This window comes from Salvelinus alpinus, chromosome 6, assembly GCF_045679555.1.
Source record: "Salvelinus alpinus chromosome 6, SLU_Salpinus.1, whole genome shotgun sequence".
Taxonomy (NCBI): Eukaryota; Metazoa; Chordata; class Actinopteri; order Salmoniformes; family Salmonidae; genus Salvelinus; species Salvelinus alpinus.
In genome coordinates this window covers 40,187,422-40,207,902 of record NC_092091.1, presented here as the reverse complement: position 1 = coordinate 40,207,902, position 20,481 = coordinate 40,187,422, and the positions used below count along the sequence as shown (strand labels likewise).

At 42.4% G+C, this 20,481-nt stretch overlaps 1 protein-coding gene across 1 annotated transcript in view; it reads left to right on the top strand.

Annotated features, from left to right (window-relative positions):
• LOC139578683 (tensin-3-like) overlaps nt 1–19,173 on the top strand; it is a 70,238-nt gene extending 51,065 nt beyond the window's left edge. The window contains exons 6-16 of the mRNA XM_071406616.1: nt 24–183; nt 587–1,083; nt 9,242–9,328; nt 9,827–9,958; nt 10,355–10,453; nt 10,733–10,810; nt 10,915–10,980; nt 11,317–11,485; nt 16,244–16,312; nt 16,392–16,421; nt 16,789–19,173. Coding sequence (XP_071262717.1) covers nt 24–183; nt 587–1,083; nt 9,242–9,328; nt 9,827–9,958; nt 10,355–10,453; nt 10,733–10,810; nt 10,915–10,980; nt 11,317–11,485; nt 16,244–16,312; nt 16,392–16,421; nt 16,789–16,930 — 1,529 coding nt within the window. The 3' untranslated portion in view covers nt 16,931–19,173. The remainder of the gene's footprint in view (nt 1–23; nt 184–586; nt 1,084–9,241; nt 9,329–9,826; nt 9,959–10,354; nt 10,454–10,732; nt 10,811–10,914; nt 10,981–11,316; nt 11,486–16,243; nt 16,313–16,391; nt 16,422–16,788) is intronic.
• Nucleotides 19,174–20,481: the final 1,308 nt, after the last annotated feature.

The window sequence follows — 20,481 nt, the reverse complement described above, 5'->3', positions numbered from 1 at the left end:
CTGTTGTTTTTATTTTCTTGCAGATTCCCGAAGTTTCCTGGACAGTAGTATGAACCAAACTCCAGCCTCGTCGAATGGAGAGCTTTTCTGCTCGGAAGTGTCCTTCACTCCTGCCACCTGTCAGAGAATGTTCGGATCCATGCACACTGTATCGTCAAGGAGCACCCTCCCACACACAAACAGGTACTGTCTTTCTTTCACACTGCAGTGTTTTAGTGTGTGTGTTTACTGTAGCTACATTTTGTCACGCCTGCTCCCGCTCCCCCTCTCTGGCGCTCGAGGATGCCAGGCTGCCCATCATTACGCACACCTGTCAACATCATTACGCGCATCAGCGCTTCATTGGACTCACCTGGACTCCGTCACTTTGTTGATTGCCCCTTCTATATCTGTCTGTTCCTCAGTTTGATCCCCGTGTCAGCATTATTGTTGTCATGTTTCCCTTGTTCAGACGCTGTCCTTGTTTGTTTCATGTCCGTTTATGCATTAAATATTCACTCCCAGTACTTGCTTCTTGTCTCCCAGCTGCTGTCCTTACACATTTGTGCTTATACTTGATCATCCCCTTCTCTCTCTCTCTCCTCAGCCAAACCCCACCTCCGGTGTGGCTGGACAGGACTCCTATGTCCCTGTCCTCCCCATTCCTCCCCCCTTCCTCTTCCTCTCTTTCTCCCCTCAGCCTCCTCAATGCGCACAGATCTCCCCTGGGGGCCCAGAGGGACCAGAGCCGGGGTGAGAGCCGGGGTGAGAGGAACCAGGGTGCCCAAAGCCAGGGGGATTTAGTCTCTCTGCTGCTGGGGAATGGACATCTTGGTCTGGAGGATAGCCTGTTGGAAGCTGTGGAGGGGCTGGGGGGCCTGGATCTAGGCCTGGGGCTTGGAGAGGGTGGACTGACAGGACTGCCACCCGTGCTGCCTGAGAAGACGGTACCAGGGCTGGCTGGGTCCCGGTCCCCCTCTCTCAGTGGATTATCCAGCCCCCACAGTGGTAGTAGTCTCAGCATCCCCTTCCCCTCAGCCATGACCCCAGCCCCTTTCAGAGGACTCAGCCCTGGTGGTGGTGGAGCCCCTTTGTCTGGATCAGGTACACATGCACGCAGACACACACACACCATCATTCCTGTTCCCAAAAAACTCTAAGGCATCCTGCTACGATTACTACCGACCTGTAATAATGAAGTGCTTTGAAAGGCTGGTCATCGCACACATCAATTCTATCATCCCAGACACCTTCGACCCACTCCAATTTGCATACCTCCCAAACAGATCCACGGATGACACATTCTCTATTCCACTCCACACTGCCCTCTTCAACCTGATCACCAACGACTGACTATGAGACAGTCTACAGGGAGGAAGTCAGAGATCTAGCAGTGCGGTGCCAGGACAACAGTCTCTCCCTCAACTTCAGCAACACCAAGGAACTGACTACAGAAAACAAGGACGGGTGCACACCCCCATCCACATCGATTGGGCTATAGTGGAGAGGGTCCAGAGATTCAAGTTCCTTGGTGTCCACATCACTAAGGACTTAACATGGTCCTCTCACACCACAACAGTTGTGAAGTAGGCATGATTTGGCATAGCCCCTCAGATCCTTAGGAACTTATAGCTGCAGCATTGAGAGCATCCTGACTGGCTGTATCACCGTCTGGTATGACAACTGCACCGCCCTTGAACAAAAGGCCCTACAGAGGGTGATATGGACGGCCCAGCACGTCACTCGGGGTGAGCTCTCAGTCAATCCAAGATGTACATGCCAGGCAGCGTCTGAGAAAGACCAGCAAAATTGATAAAGACTACAGCCATGCTGCTGTCCGGCAGGCGGTACCGGTGCATCAAGGCTCAGACCAACAGACTCCTAAACAGCTTCTATCCCCTGGCTATAAGACTGTTAAATGGCTAACAACTCCTGCTCTCCCTCTCCCACAGACTACCCACACTGACTCTATGCCCATCCACAGGACTCCACCCGCTCAGACATACACACCTTCACTGTCTTACTTACACACACAGTGGTGTGGTGGGCATTGCTTAACCTTTCACGGCTACTAACCCCGGATCCGGGAGCACCCCCCACCCCCCACACACTGATTAGCATAGCTAGCATAGCTTCACAAGTAGATAGTAGCATCTAAATATCATTAAATCACAAGTCCAAGACACCAGATGAAAGATACAGATCTTGTGAATAAAGCCACCATTTCAGATTTTTAAAATGTTTTACAGGGAAGACAAAATATGTAAATCTATTAGCTAAACACGTTAGCAAAATACACCACTATTCTAACTCCATCAGTTTCTTACTCCTTCAGGTGCTATCACCAATTCGGCTCAACTAAGATATTGATAGCCAATAACCTATAAAAAAAACCATCAGATGACAGTCTGATAACATATTCATGGTATAGGATAGTTTTTGTTAGAAAAAAGTGCATATTTCAGGTAGAAATCACAGTTTACAATTGCACCGACCATCACAAATCGACTAGAATTACTAGATAGAGCAACGTGTATGACCAATTTACTCATCATAAAACATTTCATAAAAATAGACAAAGCATAGAAATGGAAAGACCCAGTTCTTGTGATTTCAGACCATATTTCAGATTTTCTAAGCGTTTTTCAGCGAAAACACAATAAATCGATAAGTTAGCATACTACATGTGCAAACGTTACCAGAGCATCGATTCCAGCCAAAGAGCGCTATAACGTAATCACCGCCAAAAGATATTAATTTTTTCACTAACCTTCTCAGAATTCTTCCGATGACACTCCTGTAACATCATTTTACAACATACATATACAGTTTGTTCGAAAAGGTGCATATTTAGCCATACAAAACCGTGGTTACACAATAAAAATACTAGGAAATCAAGCCTCAATATGTCTGACGTCATCTATCAGAGTGATCTAGTTTAATTGAAAGCTAATCATATACTTGACTAAAAAATACAGGGTTGACAGCAATCGAAAGACAAATTAGTTCTTAATGCAACCGCTGATTTACATTTTTAAAATTATCCTTACTTTTCAATACAGGGTTCGCCAAGTGAAGCTATACCAAAAAAAATGGCGAAATATGCGTTTAAAATATTTCGACAGAAACACGATTTATCATATTAAATATTGCTTACTTTGAGCTGTTCTTCCATCATATTCTTGGGCAATGTATCCTTTCTATGTTATAAACGTCTTTTGGTCGATAGATGTCCTCTGTCCTTCGAAATGTCCACCACCAACGACCGACACCCCGAAACGTTTCCAAAGCTAAAAAGGGCACGACAAAGAAATTCCTCAAAATCGCACTAAACGGATATAAATTGCTATAAAACGGTTCAAATTAACTACATTATGATGTTTTTAACAACTATAACGACTGAAAACATGACCGGAGAAATATCACTCTCTAAAAAACGATTTGGAACGAGGCAAGTCCGATGGCCTTCACGCTTCAGGCGCACGACGAGAAAGGGCGGTCTCTATACATTTTGGTCTTTTATAATGGCTGTGAATGTCCCATCGATTTCATTCAAAACGTGATGACGTACAGACACCCAGAGGAAGACGTAGGCAGTGTCGGTTTCTTCATAGCATTCACTGTCGCCTTAAAAACAGACTCCAGATCAGAGGTAAAAATTTCTGAAATCTGAACCCTGTCATGAAAAGTGCTGTAGAAATTGTTCTGTACCACTCAGAGACAAAATTCCAACTTCTATAGAAACTAGAAGGTGTTTTCTATCCAATAATAACAATAATATGCATATTGTACGATCAAGAATTTAGCAAGAGGCAGTTTAATTTGGAGACCCAAATATGCTAATGCGGAACAGCACCCCCTATAGTTGCAAGAAGTTAAACTCACTTCTTAATCCCGATTGATACTTATCAAAGTAGTGTATTGGAGGTATGTGCCGTATCAATTAATAGGGCTGATGGAACAGATTGGAATGTTTATATTAAAATGCAGATCAACTATTATTTCTTCACATTTTAGGCACAGCAAAATACACACGGCAGTAGGCCTATGCGTGAATGTTGCAAAATGCAATTTGCGGGTAAACACTGTTCCGAAATGCGCACCGCACATGCGAGCGATTTCGTGGACAGAGATGGAAATATCAGTTAGAAAAGGGGGGATTTAAAGATGCAACAACTACCATGGGTTGCTAATATGATTAGGATAAAGCATTTGGCTGCTAGACAATGGAAGAAAACTGAAAGAAAACCAATAGAACAGGAGAATGCATAAGAGTTCATCTTTATAAAAAATAATTGCCCCCACAAAAGGTGGGAATTTGTCAATAGGCTACTTTGATGCAAGGTAAGACAGGCCTCAAAATATGAAGGATTCAAACAATTAAGGAACAGGAAAAATATAGCAACGCTAATTATAGGCCTAACCGTCTTGGTCACAGCTCCTCCAAAGTGTTCTTGTGGGAAAGGCTCAGAAGGTGTATGCCGCTTTTTCTCTTCATCTCTGTTAAAGCTGCTATCCTTTGGGCATAGGAGTTGGTCCCAGAGGCATACCCACAACAGTTCAACAAATTACGAAAGACAGAATCACAAAGCCATGTTGAGTTCGCAAGGGAACAACCATGTCGGTTTGATCGGCGGTGTGGTTCTCAAGAGATCAAGGACCTTGAGGATTTAAAGACTCCCATACTTCTCGAGCAGTTCAAAAATTGCCTTCACGAAAGGGTTGCAACCTACAGTCATGAGCACAAGGAGCTCACTCTTGAGAAAGCTGCAGTTCTTGCAGATGAGTTTGTGTTGACACATAAAACTACATTCACAAACAAGCACCCAGTAGTTATCCCTATGCAATCCAGAGAAGTCACCTCCTACAGCAAGGTTTCCGTCCATTTGTACAGTGCCCAAAGATAAAGATCGGCAGAAAACTGCTTTTTTGTATCCACCTGGAGTGAGAAAGGACACATTGTCTCTGTGTCCTAAGTTGAAACAGAAAAATGAGAGAGAGAAAATGACAGTTCTTCTTGTGGGAGCACATTATTAAAAGCATCGCCACTCTGCAGAAACACAAACCCGTCTGAAACAAAAGGTTCACCTACATCTGATCCAAAATCTTGTTTAAGAGATACCCAAGTGATACCTCTTATGGATCCCTTTGCGCGCCAAACCCTTTAGCGGGATCGATTAGACAACATCCAGTGAAATTTCAGCTCGCCAAATTCAAAAACAGAAATACTCATAATATAGATTCACAAAACATACATGTGTGATAAATCAAAATAAAGCCAACTTCTTGTAAATAGGGGGGCGCTATTTTCACTTTGGAAAAAATCGTGCCCAAATTAAACTGGCTCGTACTCTATTCTAGATCATACAATATGCATATTATTATTACTATTGGATAGAAAACACTCTCAAGTTTCTAAAACTGTTTGAATTATATCTGTGAGTAAAACAGAACTCATTTTGCAGCAAACTTCCATACAGGAAGTGAAAAATCTGAAAACGAGGCTCTGTTCCAGGGCCTGCCTATTCAACTGGCTTATATTTATCGATATGCATGCACTTCATACGCCTTCCACTAGATGTCAACAGGCAGTGGAAGGTGGAATGGGGTGTCTAGCTTGATCTGAGGTCGAACAAGAGCTTTTGGAGTGGCAGGTCAGGAATTTCCTTTCTCTACCTAGGCGCGCGAAGCACCTCCATATTGTCTTCTGATAAGCGTTTGGTATACACGGCTAATATCTCCGGCTCTGATTTTATTTGATACATGTGATAATAACATCGTAAAGTAGGTTTTTTCAACCGAGTTTTATCAGATTATTCAACGTTTATTGGGACTTTTGGAGTTTTCCGTTCTTTGCGTCGAGAGAAACTGGGAACGTCATCAACATTGGCTAGCATTGTGGCGCGAATTCGACAGGAGAAAAGGACATTCTAAAACCAAACAACGATTTATTCTGGAAATAGGACTCCTTGTACAAGATTCTGATGGAAGCTCAGCAAAAGTAAGAACAATTTATGATGTTATTTTGCATTTCTGTGGAAAATGTTCTATTCTCCGCCGTTTTGGCGGGCGCTGTCTCGCAATAACGCAAGCTGTTTGTTATGGTAAAGTTATTTTAAAAAATCTAACACGGCGGTTGCATTAAGAACCAGTGTATTCTTCATTTGCCATACAACAAGTATTTTTTAGTAAAGTTTATGATGAGTTCTTTGGTCAGATTAGGTGAGTGTCCAAAATAGCTCCTGACATTCTGGGGAAATGTTGCTACATTTTCACAATGTATAACCACGGTTTGCAGCTCTAAATATGCACATTTTCGAACAAAACATAAGTGTATTGTATAACCTGATGTTATAAGACTGTCATCTGATGAAGTTGTTCAAGGTTAGTGATTAATTTGTTATCTTTTGCTGGTTTTTGCGAATGCTATCTATGCGGTGAATAAATGTGGTTGTGTGTTTGGCTATTGTGGTAAGCTAATATAATGCTACATTTTGTTTTCACTGTAAAACACTTAAAAAATTGGAAATATTGGCTGGATTCACAAGATGTTTATCTTTCATTTGCTCTACACCATGTATTTTTCATAAATGTTTTATGATGAGTATTTAGGTATTTCACGTTGCTCTCTGTAATTATTCTGGCTGCTTTGGTGATATTTTTGATGGTAGCTGCAATGTAAAACTATGATTTATACCTCAAATATGCACATTTTCGAACAAAACATAAATTTATTGTATAACATGTTATAAGACTGTCATCTGATGAAGTTGTTTCTTGGTTAGTGACTAATTATATCTCTATTTGGTCGGTTTTGTGATAGCTACCTATGCGGTAGAAACATGGTGAAAATATGCGGTTGAGTCTTTGGCTATCGTGGTTAGCTAATAGAAATACATATTGTGTTTTCGCTGTAAAACATTTAAAAAATGGGAAACGATGGCTGGATTCACAAGATGTTTATCTTTCATTTGCTGTATTGGACTTGTGATTTCATGAACATTATATTATATGATATCCCTGTCCCGTTAGGCTACGCTATGCTAGACAGCTTTTTTGATGAGGATGCTCCCTGATCCGGGATGGGTATTAAGTAAAGGTTTTATCTTCTTGTTAATCCAGCCACAGTGTCAGATTTCAAAAAGGCTTTACGGCGAAAGCAGACCATGCGATTATCTGAGGACAGCACCCAGCATACAAACACATGAAAATCATATTTCAACCAGCCAGGTGCGACACAAAAGTCAGAAATAACGATATAATTCATGCCTTACCTTACCGTTGTCACTCCAAAATGTCTCAGAAACATCACAAATGGTCCTTGTGTTCGATAAATTCCTTCTTTATATCGCCAAAATGTCCATTTATTTGGCGCGTTTGATTCAGAAATACACCAGTTCCAACTCGCTCAACATGACTACAAAGTATCTAACAAGTTACCTGTAAACTTGGTCCAAACATTTCAAACAACAATCCTAATCCAACCGTAGGTGTCCTAAAACGTAAATAATCGATAAAATTTAAGACGGAATAAACTGTGTTCAGTAGCGGATAAAAACAACGTGAAGCGCGTCCAGGTCGTGCGCAACAAACAATAGAGTCCACTTGGCTTGAATTTCTAAAGACTGTTGACATCTAGTGGAAGCCATAGGAACTACAACCAGGTTCCTCATAAATATAGTTTCCCATAGAAAACGAATTGAAAACAAAGTGACCTCAATTTTTTTTCCCCCTGAATGGTTTGTCCTCGGGGTTTCGCCTGCCAAATAAGTTCTGTTATACTCACAGACATTATTTTAACAGTTTTAGAAACTTCAGAGTGTTTTCTATCTAAATCTACCACCAATGACATGCATATCCTAGCTTCTGGGCCTGAGTAACAGGCGGTTAATTTTGGGCGCGCTTTTCATCCGGACGTGAAAATAGTGCCCCCTAGCCCAAAGAGGATTTATTAAAACCTCTTTGGGCTAGGTGTGCCGCTAGCGTCCCACCTTGACAACATCCGGTAAAATTGCAGAGCGCAAAATTCTAAATACAAAAATCGTAATATTAAACATTCATGAAAATACAATTGTCTTACATCGTTTAAAAGCGTAACTTCTTGTTAATCTAACCGCGTTGTCAGATTTCAAAAAGGCTTTATGGTGAAAGCATACCATGTGATTATCTGAGGACAGCTCCCCGCATACACCAGCGTTAAAAACATTTTTCAAACAGGCAGAGGCGTCACAAAAATATGAAATAGGAATAAAATAAATCACTTACCTTTGAAGATCTTCCTCTGTTTGCAATCCCAAGGGTCCCAGCTACACAATTAAATAAATAAATAAAATAACAATAGCAATAACAAAGGCTATATTCAGGGGGTACCGGTACAGAGTCAATGTGCGGGGTCACCAGTTAGTTGAGGTAATTGAGGTAATATGTACATGTAGGTAGAGTTATTAAAGTTACTATGCATAGATAATAACAGAGAGTAGCAGCAGTGTCAAGGGGGGGGGGGGGGGGGGGGGCAATGCAAATAGTCTGGGTAAGTAAATATTTAACTGTAAGGTTGTTGTATTCGGCGCATGAGACAAATAAAATGTGCTTTCATTTGTTTTACTCTATATATTACCAATACTATATAACCATAAGTATTTCTGCTACCAGTCACTTTTCAGCCCTGTTTACATGTACATCTGCCAATCACGCCTACACTGACACTCTGGCCCACACTAACACCCACACATTGACATTTGCATACACACATTCGCCACCATGCACACATCAACCCACCACTTATGCTGCTGCCTACATGTACATATCCACTTCAAATACTCCACTATCCCTCCCTATTGTACATTTGGTGCTGGTACTGACCCTGTATATACAGTAGCTGACATTTATCTGAAAAGTAGTTGTTTTTTCCTCACTTATTTGGTGTGTTTTTGTTATTGTTGTATAGTTTATTACTTATAATATTTTGATACTCAATATTGCACTGTTGGGTAGGGCTTGCAAGTTAAGCATTTCACTGTACTTGTGCATGTGAAAAATGAAACCTCATTACACAGTCTGTCCCATGTTGTAAACATGTATAGACAGCTATATGTTGACTCTCACCCGTACATACAAAGACAATGGCATGCCTGAATTCACACTCAATCATACTGTCGTACACGATGTTCACTGTGTCTCAAAAATATGTTTATATGCCATAGTGTTCTATTTCTCTCTCTTCACACCAAGTGGTTGTCTCTGTCTGTGTGTTGTGTTGCAGACCCGTTTTCCAGTAAGCAGGACAATGTGAAGTTTGTTCAGGACACTTCCAAATTCTGGTACAAGCCTGACATCTCCAGAGATCAAGGTAAATATTGTTTCCGGATATTAGACGGGTGCTGCAAGATCTCTTTCTCTCTTTGTGTGTGTGTGTGTGTGTGTGTGTGTGTGTGTGTGTGTGTGTGTGTGTGTGTGTGTGTGTGTGTGTGTGTGTGTGTGTGTGTGTGTGTGTGTGTGTGTGTGTGTGTGTGTGTGTGTGTGTGTGTGTGTGTGTGTGTGTGTGTGTGTGTGTGTGTGTGTGTGTGTGTGTGTGTGTGTGTGTGTGTGTGTGTGTGTGTGTGTGTGTGTGTGTGTGTGTGTGTGTGTGTGTGTGTGTGTGTTGGCTTGGATATTTTCTTTTCACACTGTGCTTTCCAGCACAGTTCCAGCCATTATGCTAGATGTGCATTACACATTGTGCAACCAGGCCAGAGCAGTACAGTTCGGCTTGGCTTGGCTCTGTTTGTCTCAGTAGTCTGAAAAGGGCATCACAGTCGCTACTGACTATGACATGACTTTATTTTTTGACTCCTGTGGTGCTCTGTAGCCATCGGTGTGTTGAAGGACAGAGAACCTGGATCCTTCATCGTCAGGGACAGTCACTCGTTCCGCGGAGCCTACGGATTGGCTTTGAAGGTGGCCACACCCCCTCCCTCTGTCCTGACACAGAGCAAGAAAGGTGGGTGTGATAGGCTACAAATTACTGTGTTTCAAATGGCATGCTATTCCCTATAAAGTGCACTTCATTTGACCAGAGCCCTATGGGAATAGGATGCCATTTGGGACGCCACTTCAGAGAAGTCCATAAGTTCCAACAAGGTCTCATTAGAATATGTCATAACATTTTACCATTGTAGTTATATGTCACTTCTGACTTTCTTCTAATGAGATATTTCTGTCAGTCCAGGGCGGTGTAGGGTGAAGTTGCCGCTAGATGCTGATCCTGTGTCATTTTAACAATTTGTGGGAAAAATGCTAAGGTTAGAATTAGGTGAGGGGAAGCTGATCCTAGATCTGTACCTAGGGCACTTGCCATTTCCCCTATCCTCTCTGATGTCACTTCCTATCTCCATAGTGGGTGGCGACCTATCCAATGAACTGGTTAGGCACTTCCTGATTGAGTGCACACAGAAAGGGGTGCAGCTTAAGGGCTGTCCCAATGAACCCTACTTTGGTGAGGACATATTCCTGTGTGTTGTGCTATGTGCCTATGTATGTGTGTTCTGTTCTTTTGTGGTGTTTTGTGTTGTGTTGTGTTCTATGCATATGTGTACTGTATGGGTGCATATGTTCAGTTTTGTGAACTAATACAATGTATTCCTCTGGTGGACATACTCAGTAGTGCATCTAAACAGGTCCACAAAATCTGGTCCCCAAAGTATTTTGGGTTGACCAATGACTAGATGGAAAGGTATATTGAAGCATCTGAGACAGTGTTTTCTGTTCTTCACAGGAAGTCTGACTGCGTTGGTCTGTCAACATTCCATTACCCCTTTGGCCCTGCCCTGTAAACTCATCATCCCCGAAAGAGGTAAGAATGTGTGTGTGTGCCTTTCCTTGAGTTTTTATAAATACAATTATATCAGTTCCCACTAAACTTCCCTTTTCTTCCTGTGTTGTCAAACCCTCTGGAAGAGACAAGTGATCCATCAACACAGTCAGTAACCAACTCTGCTGCTGAGCTACTCAAACAGGGAGCAGGTACTTTATAGTCTCAGCTCTCCTCTTCTCTGACGTTGTGTGTGTGTGTGTGTGTGTGTGTGTGTGTGTGTGTGTGTGTGTGTGTGTGTGTGTGTGTGTGTGTGTGTGTGTGTGTGTGTGTGTGTGTGTGTGTGTGTGTGTGTGTGTGTGTGTGTGTGTGTGTGTGTGTGTGTGTGTGTGTGTGAACTTTCATTGTGTAACATGTATGCTTCTCCGTGTAGTTCATGGGCTCAGTAGAGCTGCAGTCTCTGACTGGGTACCAGTCTGTATGTGTGTTACAGTGTATACCGTGTGTGTGTGTTACAATGTGTAACTGGTGTGTGTCTCTCTCCCTAGCTTGCAGTGTGTGGTTCTTGGGCTCAGTAGAGCTGGAGTCTTTGACAGGGTACCAGGCTGTGCAAAAGGCAGCCAGTCTGACTCTGGCCATGGATCCTCCTCCAACCTCCACTGTGGTTAATTTCAAGGTCTCAACACAGGGCATCACTCTCACCGACAATCAGAGGAAGTGAGTCATACACACACTTGTATGATCACACACGCACGCGGCATGCCATGCAGTCATGTGAGCACACACACACACACACACACACACACACACACACACACACACACACACACACACACACACACACACACACACACACACGCTTGAGCATGCATACGAATGCATGCACACACATATAATATAAAGAACCTCCTACAAAATAAGGGTATGGTATTGTTCCCTGGGGAACAAAAATATCGAAATACAGATAATGTACCTTCAGAGGTACACATAATGATATCACATGGTATTGTTCGTTACCCTTTTGGTACATGTGCGGATAAAGAGTATGAGGGTCCATTTTTGTCCCCAATATTTTGAATATTAAGATACAATCATCACACTCTAGTTCTCGACGTACGTTGAAGGTACATTTCTGTTTCCCAATACATTGCAGAAAAGCAATGTATTGAAGGAAGGTACATATTTGTACCCACCATAAGGCCCAATGATTAATTTTTGACACCTAAAAGGAACTAACGGCTCTGTCACTGGGGTGGTACACTAAAAAGGCACATTTGTACCATCTTCATTACCATAAGTGGTGTAAAGTACTTAAGTAGTTTTTGGGGGTATCTGTACTTTACTATTTATAATTTTGTCAACTTTTACTTTTACTTCACTACATTCCAAAATAAAATAATGTCCTTTTAACTCAAATCAAATGTTATTGGTCACATACACATGTTTAGCAGATGTTATTGCGGGATTAGCAAAATGCTTGAACTCCATACATTTTCCCTGACACCCAAAAGTACTCATTACATTTTGAATGCTTAGCAGGACAGGAAAAATGGTCAAATTCATGCACTTATCAAGAGAACATCCCTACTGCCTCTGATCTGGCAGACTCGCTAAACACAAATGCTTTGTTGTAAATATGTCTGTGTTGGAGCGTGCCCCTGGCTCTCCCAGAAAAAAAAGAAAATGGTGCCGTCTGGTTAGCTTAATATGAAGTATTTGAAATGATTTATACTTTTACTTTTGATACTTAAGGAAATTTTAGCAATTACATTTACTTTTGATCCATAAGTATATTTAAAACCAAATACTTTTAGTATTTTACTGGGTGACTTTCACTTTTACTTCATTTTCTATGAAGGTATCTTTACTTTTACTCAAGTATGACAATTGGGTACTTTTTCCACCACTGATTATCATATTTCCTTGCAGTTCCCCCATGGGTTCAAGTCCGAGCTCTTGCTGGGCCACTCAAGGACATTCAGAGACTTGTCCCGAAGCCACTTCTGCGTTGTCTTGGCTGTCTACTTAGGGTTGTTGTCCTGTTGGAAGGTGAACTTTCACCACAGTCTGAGGTCCTGAGAACTCTGGAGCAGGTTTTCATCAAGGATCTCTCTGTACTTTGCTCTGTTCATCTTCCTTTGATCCTTACTAGTCTCACAGTCCCTGCTCCTGAAAAACATCTCCACAGCATGATGCTGCCACCCCCATGCTTCTGGTTCTGTTATCCTCCAGACGTGACGCTTGGTAATCAGGCCAAAGAGTTAAATCTTGGTTTCATCAGACCAGAGAATCCTATTTCACATGGTCTGAGAGTCTTTAGGTGCCTTTTGGCAAACTCCAAGCGGGCTGTCATGTGCCTTTTACTGAGGAGTTTCTTCTGTCTGGCCACTCCACCATAAAGGCCTGATTGATGGAGTGCTGCAGAAATGAGAGGAACTCTGGAGCTCTGTCAGAGTGACCATTGGGTTCTTGGTCACCTCCCTGGCCGTGGCCCTTCTCCCCCGATTGCTCAGTTTGGCCGGGCGGCCAGCTCTAGGAAGAGTCTTGGTGGTTCCAATCTTATTCCATTTAAGAATGATTGCAGCCATTGTGTTCTTGGGGACCTTCAATGCCGCAGACATTTTTTGGTACCCTTACCCAGATCTGAGCCTCGACACAATCCTGTCTCTGAGCTCTACAGACAATTCCTTCGACCTCATGGCTAGTTTTTTTCTCTGACAATCAATGTCAACTGTGGGACCTTATATAGACAGGTGTGTGCCTTTCCAAATCATGTCCAATCAATTGAATTTCCCACAGGTGGTCTCCAATCAAGTTGTAGAAACATCTCAAGGATGATTTAATGGAAACAGGGTACACCTGAGCTCAATTTTGAGTCTCATAGCAAAGGGTCTGAATACTTATGTAAATAAGGTATTTCAATTTTTTATTTTTAATACATTCGCAAAAAAAATCAAAAAACCTGTTTTCAGGTAGCAAAATGTCGAAAAAGTCAATGGGTCTGAATACTTTCCAAATGCAATGTATCTCACAAGGCCTTATTGTGAGGCCTAATTTTACCCTAATACAGTATGCCACAGAGACTTTGAATACCGTATGTGAAAATGTAAATGTGACTAACTTTCCAGTTGTATGTATTGCATGTAATATATTGTGTTGTGATTATGTATTTGTATGCTGGTGTCACAACAGGAATTTCCATGGAAAATTTAAGTATTTCGTATTGTATCTGAGGTATGAACTGGGGTAGAATTATGCACCTGTAACTAAAGGTTCAAAGGACTACCTTACATGGTACCACCCCATTAACAAGCGTTGGTACACCTTTAGGAACATGCTTTCCTCCTCGCTACCCCAACCCCGGCCAACAGCTCCGCACCCCTCGCAGCTACTTGCCCGAGCATCCCCAGCTTCTCCTTCACCCAAATCCAGATTGCAGATGTTCTGAAAGAGCTGCTAAACCTGGACCTGTACAAATCAGCTGGACTAGATAATCTGGACCCTCTCTTTCTAAAATGATCCGCCGCCATTGTTGCAACCCCTATTACCAGTCTGTTCAACCTCTCTTTCGTTTCGTCCGAGATCCCTAAAGATTGGAAAGCTGACGCGGTCATCCCCCTCTTCAAAGGGGGTGACACTCTAGACCCAAACTGTGACAGACCTATATCCATCCTGCCCTGCCTTTCGAAAAGTCTTTGAAAGCCAAGTTAATAAACAGATCACTGACCATTTCGAATCCCACCGTACCTTCTCCGTTGTGCAATCCGGTTTCCGACCTGGTCACGGGTGCACTTCAGCCACGCTCAAGGTACTAAACGATGTCATAACCGCCATGGATAAAAGACAGTACTGTGCAGCTGTCTTCATCGACCTGGCCAAGGCTTTCGACTCCGTACACCGTATTCTTATCGGCAGACTCAATAGCCTTGGTTTCTGAAATGACTGCCTCGCCTGGTTCACCAACTACTTCGCAGACAGAGTTCAGTGTGTAAAATCGGAGGGCCTGTTGTCCGGACCTCTGGCAGTCTCCATGGGGGTACCACAGGGTTCAATTCTCGGGCCGACTCTTTTCTCTGTATATATCAACGATGTCGCTCTTGCTGCTGGTGATTCCCTGATCCACCTCTACGCAGATGACACCATTCTGTATACATCTGGCCCTTCTTTGGACACTGTGTTAACTAACCTCCAAACGAGCTTCAATGCCATACAACACTCCTTCTGTGGCCTCCAACTGCTCTTAAACGTTAGCAAAACCAAATGCATGCTTTTCAAACGTTCACTGCCCGCACCAGCCCGCCCGACTAGCATCACTACTCTGGACGGTTCTGACCTGGTATACGTGGACAACTACAAATACCTAGATGTCTGGCTAGACTGTAAACTCTCCTTCCAGACTCATATCAAACATCTCCAATCCAAAATCAAATCGATAATCGGCTTCCTATTTCGCAACAAAGCCTCCTTCACTCACGCCGCCAAACTTACCCTAGTAAAACTGACTATCCTACCGATCCTCGACTTCGGCGATGTCACCTACAAAATAGCTTCCAACACTCTACTCAGCAAATTGGACGTAGTCTATCACAGTGCCATCCGTTTTGTTACCAAAGCGCCTTATACCACCCACCACTGCGACCTGTATGCTCTATTCGGCTGGCCCTCGCTACATATTCGTCGCCAGACCCACTGGCTCCAGGTCATCTATAAGTCTATGCTAAGTAAAGCTCCGCCTTATCTCAGCTCACTGGTCACGATAACAACACCCACCCGTAGCACGCGCTCCAGCAGGTATATCTCACTGGTCATCCCCAAAGCCAACACGTCCTTTGGCCGCCTTTCCTTCCAGTTCTCTGCTGCCAGTGACTGGAAAGAATTGCAAAAATCGCTGAAGCTGGAGACTTACATTTCCCTCACCAACTTTAAACATCAGCTATCTCAGCAGCTAACCGATCGCTGCAGCTGTACATAGTCCATCTGTAAATAGCCCACCCAATCTACATACCTCATCCCCATATTGTTTTTATTTACTTTGCTGCTCTTTTGCACACCAATATCACTACTTACACACCATCATCTGATCATCATCATCTGCTCATCTTTCACTCCAGTGTTAATCTGCTAAATTGTAATTACTTTGCTACTATGGCCTATTTATTGCCTTACCACCTCATGCCATTTGCACACACTGTATATAGACTTTATTTTTTTTCTACTGTGTTATTGACTGTATGCTTGTTTATTCCATGTGTAACTCTGTGTTGTTGTTTGTGTCGCACTGCTTTGCTTTATCTTGGCCAGGTCGCAGTTGTAAATGAGAACTTGTTCTCAACTAGCTTACCTGGTTAAATAAAGGTTAAATAAACAATTTTAAAATAAAATATCGAAACCTTTTTTCCAACAGTATAGTTACGACAGATATTGTATACCTACACTACAACGTACTCACCCCTCACTGTCTCTCTCTGTCTGTAGGCTGTTCTTCAGGAGACACTACACCGTCAATACCGTCATTTTCTGTGCCCTTGACCCACAGGACCGCAAGTGAGTACTGTGCACTCCTGTGTGGGTGTGGGTGTCTCAGATAATCATACATGGTAACTAACTATTCTCTCATCAAAAGGTGGACAAGAGATGGCTGCTCCTCTGCTAAGTAAGTCATTCCCCCACTTCAGCTCCTGTCATTATTTTTCTCTCTCTTACTCACTGTCTTTCTCTCTGTCTTCCTCTTGATCCCCCTTTCTCATTGTGTTTCACAATTTGTCTTTCTATCTTTACATATCTCTCTCTATCCCACAGAGAGATTTAACTTGTCTTTTCTGAAGTATTTGCTGAATAGCAACAGAAAATCTTTCGCAATGAAAACAATACTTTATTTTTTGAAAAATTCAGGTAGGTCCCTCTCCATTTTGGCCCATATGTTTCTGTTGTATTCCTAGTGAATATGACCCTCGATTCTCCTGTTTGGCTGTTCAAGCTGAAGGCTTACTGAGCTTCTCTGCTGTTTCTCCTCCTGTCAGGATCTTTGGTTTTGTGGCGAGGAAGTCGATGAGTGGGACGGAGAATGTGTGTCACCTGTTTGCTGAACACGACCCCGAACAACCTGCCAGTGCCATCGTCAACTTCGTCTCCAAGGTGATGATTGGATCACTGAAGAAATAAGACTTGGACACACACACAGACACACACCACACACACACACATACACACACTCACACACACACAGCACCACACACATACAGTTTGTCCTGCTGGTACATACTGCACTTAAATGCCGATGTAGAGAAGACGAATGTGTTGCATTATGGCAAACTACCAGCAGAGGGCAGCACAGTAGCAACATCTTTACCCTGCCACCAGGGGTGTAGGGTGACATTTCCCTTAGACGCTGGTCAGTTTTTGCATTTCCCCCACTTATGGTTAAGATTAGGTGAGGGGAAATCTGAACTGATCAAAGATCTGTTCCTAGAGGAAACTTGACCCTGAAGTGTATCGAGGACTTAACCTTCTCAAGAAAACCAATGCTTATATTAATGAAGTCTGCTTATCAGATGAGGCTGATGGGCAGAGATCATTGTAATGGCTGGAATGTACGGTATCAAACACATGGTTACAATGGTCCCGCCCTCATATATTGACGCCCACCAACCACCACTGATATTTATGTATATGATCTGGATGTCATTGTAAAGGGAGGGAATCTGTCATGTATGTTAGTGTTTTTAGGACATTTTTTCAACAACTTTATTTGTTTAACTGTAATCTATATGATATTACCCTATAATCACACGGCATTACTAGTCTGGCTTTACCTGCCATGCCGAGTAAAAGGCTTTCAACAATGAAAAGGGTCACTTTCAATCACTTCAGCCAATCCTTTTTAACTCATATCATCAGTGAAACATAGGATACTCTACAATCCAGTGCTTGACTTGGGCCGGAACACACCAATATAAACGGTACCGGCACCTAAAATGAGTACCGACACCCAAAAGGATTTCAGTCAAGCACTGCTACAACTGGGTTTGTTTAGCATCAACTTAATAGTTAAGCCCCACCATGGAGTAGCACCATATCATAGAGTTTAAGATTAAAGCTAGAGCACTGATGTCTTAGACAAATCAGACCACACTGATCGGTTCAAATTAGCGAGTGACCGTTCTATTGTATATGACAACAGAGTATCGTCTGCAATTTTTTTTATTCATCTCCTGACAATACTACATGTTGAATCGTCTCCGTTCGTCGACACCCAGCAGGCATCTTCTGCGTACAGCACACGTTTGTTATATTAGACAAAAGCGTGTATCTGGTGTCCCTTTCAACAGATATTAACAGATTTTAAAAGATGTGGTTTTATACATTGGCTGAAATATTTATAATGGATGTGTGTATGTTTTTAGAAATACTTATGTCTTTGAAAACATAATTGTCTGTATATTTAACAATATACATTATGTTTGAAAGATGAATAACTCTGAGGAGACATGAAACAGTGCAACAAGTTGTTGTAAGGAGTACTATGATTACTGTATTGTTCTTGACAATGGCATGGTGTAGCACTGGTAACTCTGTGAGGAAATGTGAGTCCCAAATGGCATATGTAGTGCACTGCAGTAGTGTACCTCTGGTCAAATGTAGTGCACTATATTGGAAATAAGCTCCCATTTGGGATGTACCCGAAGTCTCTTCCTTGTCGTATTGTTGGAGAGTCGATGGACTCAGGGAACTGTTTTCCATACTCACATGTTTCTGTGATCCATGTCTCCTACTTCTGTGTTTTCCTGAGTTCTCTAGCCCAAGAGCATAACTTGAGTACTCTATTGCACATGAGGTTGGTGGCAGCTTTTAATTGGGGAGGACAGGCTACTGGTAATGGCTGGAGTGGAATTGTATCAAATACATCAAACACATGGTTTCCATGTGTTTGATGCCATTCTGTTTACTTCATTCCAGCCATTACCGCAAGGCTGTCCTCCCCTCAGCAGCCTCCACTGCTCTATTGTACGAATTTGTAAATTCATGTTACTTCACTCACATATGGAAAATAGAAAAACAATAACTCATATATTACATTTCTACTTTTGTCATTTAGGCTACAGCCACATAGATATGTTGTGTCCAAAACTTCCGGATTGAGAAAATGCTTTTTCATTATCCGTTGATGATTGTCAGACAAAAACTGCACAAAGCGTCTTGTCTTTTTACATATGTAACTTGTCCTAAGATAGTTTCATTGAGTTACATTTTTGATGGACAAGAACAGAAAACTGATGAATGCAGATACGGTTTCATCTGCATTCATGCATCTCTGTGTCGCCGCAGCCATATGAAAATGTCAATTTGAGTATTTTTCCCAGTAGATGGCACAGATCAATCACAAAATAAACAAATGTAGGATGTCATTTGTGTGTGTGTGGTACAGTATTTCAATAACTGTCGATTCGTGGGTCTTTGACTTAGCCTTCAGGAGAGGAATGCCAGTCTGACCAATTCTGCTATTTTGTGTTTCCGCCATCGTTTCCTATGACCGAAAAGAGCTTCTTGGACATCAGAACAGCAATCACTAACCTCGATTTTGATAATGATTTCCACTTCAACGAGTCGGCAGCGCAATACATACTACTCACCCGGACCAGCTCTTAATCCCTGAGATTCGGGAAAAGAGAAAGTGAGGCCGACATGCGGGCACCCTGACGAAACTACATAAATAAACCACCTCCACCCTCTGTTCTATTGGCGAATGTACAATCACTGGAGAAAAAACTGGACGAGTTCCGTTGGAGACTATCCTATCAACGGGACATGAAGAACTGTAATACCTTGTGTTTCTTAGAGTCCTGGTGGAACAAGAACATGGATAATATACAGTGCCTTCGGAAAGTATTCAGACCCCTTGACTTTTTCCCCAAAAAATTACATCACAGCCTTATTCTAAAATCAAATTTTTTTTTAAACACACAATACCCCATAATGACAAAGTGAAAACATTTATTTTTTTTGCTAATGTATTAAAAACACAAACAAAAATACCTTATTTACATAAGTATTCAGACTCTTTGCTCTGAGACACGAACATTTTTGTTCAGGTGCATTCTGTTTCCATTGATCATCCTTGAGATGTTTCTACAACTTGATTGGAGTCCACCTGTGGTAAATTCAATTGATTGGACATGATTTGGAAAGGCACACACCTGTCTATATAAGGTCCCACAGTTGACAGTGCATGTCAGAGCAAAAACCAAGCCATGAGGTCGAAGGAATTGTGCGTAGAGCTACGAGACAGGATTGTGTCAAGGCACAGATCTGGGGAAGGGTACCAAAAAATGTCTGCAGCTCTGAAGGTCCCCAAGAACACAGTGGCCACCATCAATCTTAAATGGAAGAAGTTTGGAACCACCAAGACTTCCTAGAGCTGGCCGCCCGGCCAAACTGAGCAATCAGGGGAGAAGAGCCTTGGTCAGGGAGGGGACCAAGTGCCCGATGGTCACTCTGACAGAGCTATAGAATTCATCTGTGGAGATGGGAGAACCTTCCAGAAGGACAACCATCTCTGCATCCCTCCACCAATCAGGCCTTTATGGTAAAGTGGCCAGACGGAATTCACTCCTCAGTAAAAGGCACATGAAGCCTGCTTGGAGTTTGCCAAAAGGCACCTAAAGACTCTCAGACCATGAGAACAAGATTCTCTGGTCTGATGAAACCAAGATTGA